The following is a 12,590-nucleotide window of genomic DNA, read 5'->3' on the forward strand; positions in this document are numbered from 1 at the left end:
ATATCAAAAAATAATTTTAATTGAATTTTGGCGTGGTAAAAGTAAATAGAATTGAATTAATATATAAGCGAGTTATATTACTAAAATTTTAGTTTTGATCCATAAATGTTGGATAACTTTACTAAAATAAGATCCAGGTCATAGTATTATCTTAAACTTTGTATTATAATAATACAATAAGAAGTATTCATCAGTCTAGTATATATCTTATCCTATTCATCAAAATATTATTTGTGGTTGATATATATTTTTTATCAATTATTTGTATGGTGAATTTGTCATTTTTTTTTTACGTGATTTTATATATTTTACTTAAATCAAGAATTTATCGAAAATAATTTTAGTATTTTCACAAAAATGGGATATGAGTTAAGATTGTTTACATGCGATTATTCTTTTCAGATCTTAAAATTACGCTGAGTATGTTGTTATAAATAAATAGAAAACATATTATATGCATGTAGTTCACCCAAAGTTTGAGCAAGATTCCATTTTTATTTATGTGCTTCCAAGATGAGATCGTAAATTAAGTAATTAAGTTTACACCAAACCCACCAAAGTGCACCAAGCATTATGCTTATTTTAATTAAATTTTTTCAACAATGAATAAATTAAGGAAATTAGCCTTTTAATCCCTTAAACGTTGATAAATTCAGCTTTTGATCCTTAAAATGTTTTATTAAGCACATTTAGCCTTCAATTAATTGATAAGTACACATTTGATTTAATGATTTGTTAAGCATTAAACCATTCAATTATCAATTTTTGTTGTAAATCCATATCTCAAGTCAATATATATATATATTGTTCTAAAAGAACTCTAAATATTAAAGTATATTTTTTTATAAAGGGATAAAAATACACATTTTTAGTTATTACAAGGACCAAAATCATAGTTTACTAATAATTGATGGATCAAAAGTTCAACTATCTAATTAATTGTAATTCTTGGAAATTGTAAATAACAAAACAAAATATTAAATTCAACAAAAAGTATGTGTGTGGTTACAACAAATTGTATAAATACTCAAGATAGTCAATCTCTCGAATAAATCATTTCTCCTTGAGAAAACCTTATTCCAAAAAAAAAAATGCTAGCTTTTTCCTCTTCTAATATGTTTCCAACTATGAATAGTATTGCATGGTCCTTGGAAGAACCACTTAGCTATGATGATCATCACAAAAATACAACGATAATAACTACGCCTCAATTTCAAACTGATCAGAATAACAAGTTGTTTGAAGGTTTACGTGCCGATAATACTATTGATTTACCTTCATCTCATCATTATCAACAACAATGTTTGAAAGGAAGTGAGTTTGATGTTGATGAGTTAGGGGTAGAAAGGTCATTAATGGAGAAGAAGCTAAATCATAATGCAAGTGAACGTAATAGAAGGAAGAAGATGAATTTTCTTTATTCAACTCTTCGTTCTTTGCTTCCTCCTCCTACTAATAAACATCAAAAGGTACAACTTTAGTACGTATTTTTTTTAAACGTCTTATATTCAGAATTCACTGATTCAACTAATCAACATGCCCTAATCAACATGCCCTTTGTGTAAGTTCCATTTATGTGAATAATGCTCAAATAGCACTAGGTATTTACTTTTTGAGACGCTATTTAAGATTTTCCTAGATTTATTCTGAGTCGATTTTTGAAACTTTATATCTAAAAGGGATATCATCTATTCCATTACACATCTTGATAGTAAAAGGCCTTTCTTCAATTCACCAAAGAAATTTTACAACTTATTATAATTAAATATCTATATAACAAATTAGTTTTAGTATATTTTTTAGATGATATATAACCCTAGCCTAGGGTGCTAATTTTCAAAAGTTGGAAGATTATCATGGAATTTTATGATTTTAACTGAATTCATTACCTTCAATTCTATTTAGGTTTACAGACGGAAATGATATGTATAATAAAATCATACTTATTTTGAATTGTTTACTTCTAAATTCTATTATAAAGTACGTTAAAGGTATATATACACGGATTTATCTTTAAAAAATCTCTTAACATGTATTTATTTTGAAACCAATAACATCTTAAAAGGACTAGAATCTCGAACCACTAAACTTCAGATCCCTAATTCGTCTCTCAACCAGGGTTAACATCTCCCTCAACTATGATTTAATTAAATTTTAGATGTGCATAAATATTTTTTTTTGTCCATATAACTTATTTAACCTATATATATCTCTCTCTTAGCTTTTTTTTTTAATTACAGAAAAAATTAAGCTTTCCAGCAACAGTATCATATGTACAAGAATACATCCCAGAGTTGAAGAAAGAAATAGAGAGGCTAAGCAAAACAAAAGATTTGCTTTTATCAAAGAAATCAAATTATTCATTACTCAAAATTGATGATAATAATAAGAGAAAATTAATTATTGGTGGAACTTCTTGTAATTCTTCAACAACATCAATTTGTGCAAGTCAACTAAGTAATTCACAAGTTTTGGTACAAATTTCAACAACTCAAGAAAATAATTTTCCAATTTCACAAGTATTTGCAAGTGTAGAGGAAGATGGATTAATTTTGCTAAATGCATCATCCTTTAAATCTTTTGGAGACAAGATTTTTCACAGCTTGCATTTTCAGGTACATATATACATATATATTATGTTTAATAATGTGTGAAACAACTTATATAAGTGGGCGTTTGAACATAAAAAAAAATGTGAATTTCGGAAGGAAGAGTATTTTGAAAAAGTTGTGAAAAAAATGAACTTTTAGTTACTTTGATGATTTTATTAGGGAAAATGCACAAGTACCCTCTCAACCTATGTCCGAAATCGCAGAAACGCACTTATACTATAATAAGGTTTTATTACCCCCTAAACTTATTTTATAAGTAATTTTCTACCCTTTTCGACCTACGTGGCATTAACTTCAAAAAAAAAGTCAACCAACGTTGGACCCATAAGATAGTGCCACGTAGGCCAAAAAGGGGTAGAAAATTATTAATAAAATAAGTTCAGGGGATAATAGGATCTTAGTATAGTATAAGTGTGTCTCTGAGATTTCGGACATAGATTGAGAGGGTACTTGTGCATTATCCCATTTTGTTATAATGGAAAAGTCATTCAACTTTGATAAATATTATAAAAAGTAAAAAATAATTATTGTTTTTGTAATAAAATTAAGTCACTCAAGCAATATAATTTAATTTTCTTTTGTGAACTAATTAAAAGTTCACTAATAATGTTTCATATTTTTTTAATTTAATTTTCTTTTGTGAATTTTGCAGATGCAAGGACCAATTGAAATGGACATTCAGGTTTTGAAGACTAAGCTTTTAGTAATGTGTGAAAAAAGAAGAAAAAATTCATATATAGTTTAAAGTTGTTGCTTTTAAAACATCTCAAGTAAAGCCATTTGAAAATAAAAAGAATTCTTTTAAAAAAAATTAAAAAGATGTGTTAGCTACTCCTTTAACTCTATATATAGTTAAATGGATTGATTGTACTGAATTTAGACGTATTAAAATGATTTAAATTGATAAATTGTTAACACTTAATTAATGTTATTCACATTAAATTATGTGAAATATAAAACGAGTTTATAAAAGATATAATGTGAAATAGAAAGTACAATTGGGCTATAATCCCTTATAAAGCCTATTTTGATTTAATTAGTGTCAGCCCAAATAATATTTGGGCGAGCTAATGAATATATAATGACAAACTAATAAATTAAACTAAATTCTTTAATTACAATTTGATTTAATTATACCCAGTAGTAAATTTTTTGTCAGTTACCTCTCTCTCAAACTCTCGCTCATCACTCTCTATCTCTCGCTCGCTCCCTCTCACTTTTATACAAACATAAGTGTAAAAAATGTGTTTGTGTTTGTATAAAGCGAGAAAAAATTATACATATACATATATTTTTGTTACGCTCTCCCAGATCTCGCTCATCACTCTTCCGAATCTCGCTCGCCATGCTCTCCTCTATCGCTTATACAAACAGAAACGAAATGTATAAATTGTGTTTCTGTTTGTATAAAGCGAGAGAAAATTGTATATACGCATACAAATACATATATCTTTGTCATATGCACTTATAGTTATACAATACAAATACTATCCTGCCAATTTTCTTATGTCTTTCTCTCTTTTTTGTTTTATACATACACAAATTATACAATTGATTTGTATACAACTACTTTCTTTTGTATATGTATAGCGAATTATACAATTGTTTTCTTTGTATGTGTATAGCGAATTATAGAACTGTTTTTTTTTTTGTATATGTATAGCAAATATACATATTTATGTTTGCTATGGAGCACAATTATGCAAATTTTGCTATAACATATAAATATGAATTTTGTATTTGCTGGACATTACTCTTTTTTATTTTCTTCATTGATTCTCTTAAATTCAACCAACTCGCCCTTTAATATCTTTGGACCTTATTCTTTTATTAAGATTAAGATGTATAAATTTAAAAACATAAAAATATTAAATATGCATTAATATTAAAATGTATCAATTTGAATATACGTCTAATTATTAATTAATTAAAACTCACGAACGTGAAGTCGTTAATGGTGCGAAAGGGTGATAGTTAATAATAATGGGCAACGATAAACGACACTTGATAATAGTGGAGAATATCGATAAAAATAATCAAAAAAATTCCTGAATTGTTACTTTTAAAAATTTTTAAAAATAATCTTTTAATGATATTAAGATTTTGTTACAGACGTAATTATTCATGCAAATTATGTGAATGGAATATAAGAAAACAAATACATTTAACTATTAAGATCTAAATATTTATAATTTAAACATAAAAAAAGACTTGCCATTCAAATCTTAATCAAAATAATTAAAATTAAAACGGCGATTAGATTTGTCCAATGGTATAAATATATGTCAAAGATAATTTTCAACAAAGTAAAACTATATTTCCACATTATAGATTTTCAAAAGACATAATCATTTTTGTTTTCTATCTTTCATAGTCAAAAATTTAACATTAAGATCTAAAATTTTGCAATATGTCAAACCCGCCAATGACAACATAAATCCAAAGAAACGTAAAAAGATTACAATATCGCGTTCATCTAAATTCATAAAATTCAATACAAAATATAAATTTATGCGTTAAACTAATTAAAATTATATTTTTTTTAATCTCAATTTATATAACACAATATATATTTCATGAGTCATGAACTCGAACAGAAAATCTTTAGATTGTTTTAAAACCTTACATATTTGAAATAACTACTAGCAAACATCATAAGTTATAATAATTAATAATATGGATAATACACAAGTACCTCTCAACCTATACTAAGGTCTTATTACCCTCTGAATTTATTTTATTAATAATTTTCTAGCCCTTTTCAAGTCTACGTGGCACTATCTTGTGGGTCAACGTTGGTTGACTTTTTTTTTCAAGGTAGTGTCACGTAGGCCGAAAAATGGTAGAAATTACTTATAAAATAAGTTATTAGGGTAATAGGACCTTAGTATAGTATAAATATGTCTCTGGGATTTTGAACATAGATTGAGCAGGTACTTGTGCATTTTCTCGTAATAATACAAAATATCTAAAATTATATGAAAAGTTACAACCAAATAAAAACTCGTTTAACATCAAAAAGTTGAAAAATAACACATAGAAAAAACGGAAAGAGTAACAAATGTAAACATATTTAACTCTTGAAATATTGTATAAACTGATATATCTTAAAATATCAACGTATATTATTTAATTTTAATTGAAAATATCAGCTATAGTATCTTAATGGAGCTAAAAAGTTTGTACAAGTACTTATTAATAAGTCAAATTAATTTCCTTCTAGTATTTTGATAGAGTAATTTTGGGTCAATGTATCAATTGATTATACTAGCTAAAAATTAAAGATATGTCTTATTTCAATGAATCAAATGTTTGGTCTGAAATATGGTAGAGAGGAAAAAGTGTACATTCTCAAAATCGAGGATACCAAAGGTCCTACGTTGTCTCAATATTCATCTCCCATTTTTGTCATGGAGTTTGACTATAAATAACACCATTCATGCTCAAGGGGCCAAGTCGAAACGAGGTCAGAAATCTCGTTAAGAACATTAAGATTTAATATATATTTTAGCTTTTTAACGAAGAGGTCTGACTAGATACACTGAACTAGGTGTGTCTATGCTCCTAGGGTCAGATCATCATATCTATTATGGATTCAATACAACTCAGTAATACATTCATGTCAGAAAAGAATATTTGATATGTAAAAATAAAATAGAATAAAATAAAAAAGATTATAATTCAGAACGTATGCGCGTGCGTGTGAGATATTATATACCAACCTTGTGTATAAATTCGTATGGGACTATCTAAATTAATTTGTGCAATAATACTAATTGCACGTGCAATAATGTCTAAAATGATTTTGTGCATGGGGGTGTTCATGTATTAGGTTTAAAATATCGATCAATCAAGAAATGAAACGAGTCTAATTTTGTTATCATAATAAAAATTAATAAATATTGGGTACAACATATATATGAAGATATTGTAAGTATTTTCATAATGCTTCTTCATAACGTTGTTACATAAATTGTCTAAATTCATGTAATAATATAAAGTATCTATCGTTTATTATGCTGGTTGATGATTCAACTTTATTGCTTGTAATTTTTAAAGTGCTAGGCCATATGATTAAATTAGTTGTTCCAAAGAATAACAACCTTTTTTTTTTTTTTTACTTTTCATCAATTTGTGTACGTAATTGAAATATGAAAAAAGTACATATTCAATTAATCTACAAATGGGAGATTCTAAATTTATATGAACAAATATCCAAAATGAGTTGAATGGTGAGATTTTTGAAAATATTATGTTTAAGTATTTATGTTATTTAGAATATTCACATTAAATATAAATATATTTTGTGTAGACCAAAGTTAAGAATTTGCCTTATTTAGAAAATGTAATTTTCTTTTACCTAGGATAAGAAATTCTTGTAAAAACTTTTTAAAAAATAATTTGGCTATATAGGAGAAGCTGGAGTACTTGGAGAATCAAACTCACACGAACAAGATGAGAATTTAATCAGTCAACCAATTGAGCTATCACTCGTGTCTTTAATTTAGCATAACACAGAACGAAAAAAATGATACTTTAAAAAGCTTAGTGTTTATTGCAACTACATACAAACACTTATGTTATAATTAAGATTATTAATATTTTAATGTTTATTTCTAATAGTATATTAATAGTGTAAAAATACATGTTGAAATATCACATTTAGAATTAGAGAAATAAGAATAGTATTGATTGTATTGATGAAAATAATGTTGAGTTGTAACCTTTTATATAAGAAAGAATTATAGAGTCGAATATTTCGAGTCCTATTAGAATTCATATTACTATTATCATAATAATAATAATAATAAATCAAATCTATAATATAATTCTAATTATAATATAACTCTAAACTAGTCTAATCCTAATGCGATTCTAATCCTTCAGTTAAACTCACATATCAGCTTTATTAGACATGTTCCTTTAACATGATCCAATCGTCAGCTTTCTTCTTTATCAATAAATAGTTGATGCTACCTATCATATGTCATGTGATTCTAAATAGATTGCTTATCGATCATACACATGTGATAGTCCATTTTCCTCTAACCTAAACAAGTGGAAGAATTAAATACAAGTAAAAAAAAAAAAATCCTTTTAGAAAATTACTCAACTTGCATGTGGAATAATATTTTCACATGTTACATTTATCATTTGACTCAAGTCCTTTATTAGCAAGAGGGTAATACTTTTTTCTTCAAGAAAATAAAATAATTAATACCACCAATAATAATAAAGGCCAATGGTAATTAATAAATTAATTAGTTTTTTAAAATTTGAGGTATTAATAAGAAATTAGATGACCAGATACAATGGTTCTTGGTTTTAGTCATCAATCATAGTTTAGCTTAACTGTCTTTGTTTTGAAGTTATCACTATATCACCATCAACATTCTATTAATTACTGGTTATTTAATGGATTAAGGAAATGTACATACGTACTTAAGAAGATAATTTTCCTTAAATTGTACTGTCAGGTATAAGATATTTTTCATAGTCACTCAATCAACAATTGTTATTTAAGAAAGTCGTTTTCTTTATTAAATATAATTGAAATCAATAAAAAAAATCGTAATTTTTTATAATACATATGATAATAAAAAAATTAAGTTTGCGATAGAGGATAGATATATGCCACTATCACATAATGAAGTTAATTAGATGAAAAATCAAATATTTACATAAGCCCTAAAAGATGTCAATAATTAATTTTTGTGAAGATCTTGGTTAATATATTTTTCAGTAAATAACTTCATTATATTACCTCATAAACAAATATGCTAAAAAAAAAAAAGAACTTTCACAAAATACATTTGACATAATTATTACTTTTAAAATATTTTTGTTAATGATATCTTGTTTCGTAAATTGTAATCTAAACGGAACTCAATTTAAATGGTGGAGGAAATACGTAATTAATTAGTATCAATGCATTTTTAATTAGCACAATGTGAAACTTAAACTTAATTTAAAAGATAAAATTGACTAATTACATTCAACCATTTTTTTATTATTATGCACTAAAATAGTAAAAACGTCTTAAATAATTTCGTTCCATTTATAGAAAATATCATTTACCATTAATTCAAGAATGTGTATCATACTGATAATCTTTCCACTTTATATCAATTCAAGAATAATAACTTCACTTAAAATATATTCAAACGTATTCTGGAACATTCTAATTAGAAATTGGAAACATTGTATTGCTTTTGAGTTTTGCAAGAAACTCCTAACTAAATATCTCCTTCTTTTTTTTTTCATTTGATGCTCGAAATTCGCAGTCAAATTGTGTATTATGTGGTGTTTTCAATATAATTTTTTTCATAATTAAAATTTAAAGATGACACAATTTTGTTATTACACTACTGTACCATATTTCATGTTAGTCTCGTTTCGTTTATTGAGTAAGAGAAGGATAATTACAATATTGAATAATTTTTTTTTAATATATAATAATTTCAGCCTAATTTTTTTTTATTAGCATTTGAGTTCTCTATTAAAATTTGACCTATATAAAGTTCAACTTTCGATCATAAAGGAATATTATTTAGAAGATTTCAATTTTAAATTTTAATTATAAAATTTAATTATTTAAAATAATATAAATTTAAATTAATTAAATCGTAATGCGTGAAAACATAGAAAATTTACTATCAATTCGATTTTTGGAAAGATATCAAACAAACAGCAGTAATATTCATATCCATGTTCTTTTGAATTTACTAATATACCCTTCTGTACGATGAATCCAACCCAAAATTTTGACATTACGTTTGTGGTTGGTCAGGTGACGTGTCGGTTTGACGATGACTCTTAAATACCAATTTTTATTATTTTATCGTCAAATTCATCTGAATCTAATATTTTTTACAAAGAATATTCTTAATTTAAATTTATTAAACCCAACTCCTTTCCAAAAGAATAGTTCATTCTTATTTTAGTACTTTCTTAATTTCAATTTTACACGTGATATATTTAAAATTAGAAAATTCAACAATATTTTTGATATTTTTAAAAATATCTTTTAATCAGAACCTTCTTTATTTTCTAAGCCTGTCACTAAATTAAAAGTACGTTAAATAAATTAAAACGAAAAAAATATTAAAATTTATTTTTAAAAAAAATATATATTATAAATTCAATATTAATATTGAACCCATAAAATTTTCCCTTTGGTGATGTATCGAGACTTAAATTTTGTATATATTCAAGCCTAATTATAATGTGCCTATTACTTCCTACATATTCTCCACCCTCACTCCCCCATACCCCCCTACACACACACCCCAAAATCTTCCTACATATTCTCCTCACTTTTTTTTTTCCCTTTCATCTTCCTTATTTATACCCATTCATCCCCTTAATACCCCTACACATACTTTTTGTTTTTCTATATAAATCAAACATTTTATTAAATTACTTACATATTAATATATATATATTTTCAAATGAACGAAGATGATGATGTGCCAAATTGATCCATTTGATGATAAATCAATTTCAACAAATATGATGATGTTGAAGAATTTGAGCTCATCTAGGGTTATTTTCGTCATGGTGATTTTAACGATAACACTTTTGGTGTTGCCGTTAATTCTGCCGCCGTTACCGCCACCGCCGCTAATGCTACTGTGCGTTCCAGTTTTGCTTTTAATTTTACTTGTTTATTTAGCTTTTACTCCTTCTCAATTGCCTAATTATAATGTGCCTATTACTTCTTTGTAGAACTGTGAATGCTAATAGAACGGATTAATATAATTTTAATTTTTTTGAGATTTTTTTGTTTTTGTTTTTGTTTTTGTTTATATGTAGTAATAATAAAAATCTGAATTTCTGATGGACGTTTTTGTCAGAATTTAGATATTTGAGATTTTCTATGGAATGTAGCAATTGGTGTAATTCTGACAGAAATATATGAAATTTCTGATATAAAGTCATTTTTGATTTTTGTTTGTATATAACACGTGAATTTCTTGAAAATATTATGAAATGTTTCATTTGGTGTAATTTCGATATATGAAATTTCTGATAAAGTTTAATAAAAATATGAGATTTCAAACGAAAAATCTCTACTTTTCGACTAATAATTAGTCGAAAATAGCGATTTGGATTACTTTTAAAGAATACATTTTATAGGAAGTTATAGTTCAGTTCTTTTGGTTTGTATACTTGTTTGTGCAGGGTTGGAAGTAAGTACGATTATTTTTAGGTTTATTTGAATCTAATATTATCGATGCAAATATAAAAGATTTTAATAAGCAATAGATATAAGCTTATAGCTTTAAAAATGTAATAAGTTTAAAGTTAAAGAATTTTATAAATTCAAATCATAAATCTTAATTCTTAAATTTGTCTTTGGGTATATTTTATAGTTCATTCCTCAAATCCACAATTTGAAAGTTTACATAAATTAAAGTTTGAATTCTTGTTTACATCGACAATATATATTTATTCATTTATTTATTTTTATTGCGTCTGATAGGAAAAAACAAATGGAGAATTTTAGTTACCTTAGAATTTTCATGGTGCATTGAATGGAGTAGTTATAAGGAAACTTTGTTTGAATTAATTTCATTAGAGAATATATAGAATTAGAACTTACTTTAAAAAAATCATGTTCGTCGAATGTATTAAACTTTCGTTATTTTTAATTTTGTAAAGAGCAAAATCACAAGAATTAAATAAATGTGGTCTTGTTCTGGTTCTTTTTTATGGTAAGAAGCTATTTTTATGATTTGAACTTTTGATCTTTTAGTCACATGATAATAATTTTATCAGTTTATATTCTTCTTTTTCGTCAAAGGCTGAAAGAGACATTAATAATCATGTTTTTACTAAGATTTCAATCAAAAAATTTGTAAATGTTATTCACTTAATTGACGACTAGATCACATCGAAAGAATTTGATTAACATTTGAATGTTTGTTTGATAAGCGTTAACTTTTGGGTAATTACATCCACAGTTTTAACGTTTTATTAAGGTAAAATTAATCGAATTTATAGTAATATATTAATTAGTTGTAACCATTTGCCGCCACTGGTATTGTCTTTAATTATGCATAAATTTTATAAATATGTATAAATGGTCAAATTATATTATATTCAACTAGCTAGCTTTTCCATACGAATGAGCAAAACCAGGGTAAATTATAAGTAATAATTTTATTAATTTAACTTTCAACTGCTCCTATTTCATATTAATTGAATTTTTGATGTGTTTCATTAAGAAAAGTAAATTAGACATAAATTATATATAGTTTTTTCATTTTATTCTTATTAATTATTAAAAAATTTATAATTAAAATAATTAAATATTAATCAATTACTAATTTCAATACTAACTAACGAAAAGGGAGTATACTTTACTAAACACAGGTTTATTTTCATTACTATCAATACTGTTGATAGTAATCAATGTGTATGTTTATAATTATTAAAAATTATTTTTATTATAATATAACAATATCATAATATTTATTTTGACATAATATAATTTACTTTGTAATAAATGACGATATTTTTTATTTTTCTTTCAAATATTGAGTGGAAAAAGGGGTCTCTAAATTCATCATTAACATATAGAGAGAGTACACCAAGTAGTCTATAATTACCTTTTAAATACATTGCACCATTAAGAAAATAGCAACAACATGTTGTGTGGTGATAAACGGTTGCATCCTTAAATAGATGTTTCATAATCGAATTTTAGATATAAAAAAAATTTTGCGATCTAATTTAATCGAGACTATTTTAAATATTGAATAGAAAATTAAAAAATAAAATTATAGCTAATTTCATATTTTCTTGTCGATAAGAAATTCTTTTAACTTCGAAAATTGTGTCTTCCTAAAGGCACGAGAATTTCTGTGGGCTACTTATGATTCATCTGTACATAGACAAGTTTTCTCCCTTTATTTTGGCTGTGACAAAAAGAAGCATAATGCGATTTTTTTTTAACGTTTATATTAGAATATG

At 25.4% G+C, this 12,590-nt stretch overlaps 1 protein-coding gene across 1 annotated transcript; it reads left to right on the forward strand.

Annotated features, from left to right (window-relative positions):
- Nucleotides 1–1,050: 1,050 nt before the first annotated feature.
- Nucleotides 1,051–3,430, forward strand: LOC101258211 (putative transcription factor SlbHLH068). The gene is made up of 3 exons (XM_004249702.5): nucleotides 1,051–1,469; nucleotides 2,241–2,615; nucleotides 3,265–3,430. Exons 1-3 carry the CDS (start codon nucleotides 1,092–1,094, stop codon nucleotides 3,355–3,357), a joined length of 846 nt encoding a protein of 281 aa, XP_004249750.2. The 5' UTR covers nucleotides 1,051–1,091; the 3' UTR covers nucleotides 3,358–3,430.
- Nucleotides 3,431–12,590: the final 9,160 nt, after the last annotated feature.

The sequence above is a fragment of the Solanum lycopersicum genome, chromosome 10 (genome assembly GCF_036512215.1).
Source record: "Solanum lycopersicum chromosome 10, SLM_r2.1".
Taxonomy (NCBI): domain Eukaryota; kingdom Viridiplantae; phylum Streptophyta; class Magnoliopsida; order Solanales; family Solanaceae; genus Solanum; species Solanum lycopersicum.

What these genes read in the sequence shown, in the direction of transcription:
- LOC101258211 (XM_004249702.5), top strand. Translation starts at nt 1,092, where the DNA reads ATGCTAGCTTTTTCCTCTTCTAATATGTTTCCAACTATGAATAGTATT. An exon ending in CTACTAATAAACATCAAAAG is followed by an intron (nt 1,470 to 2,240) that starts GTACAACTTTAG and finishes TTTTAATTACAG; the next exon opens with AAAAAATTAAGCTTTCCAGC. An exon ending in TTCACAGCTTGCATTTTCAG is followed by an intron (nt 2,616 to 3,264) that starts GTACATATATAC and finishes TGAATTTTGCAG; the next exon opens with ATGCAAGGACCAATTGAAAT.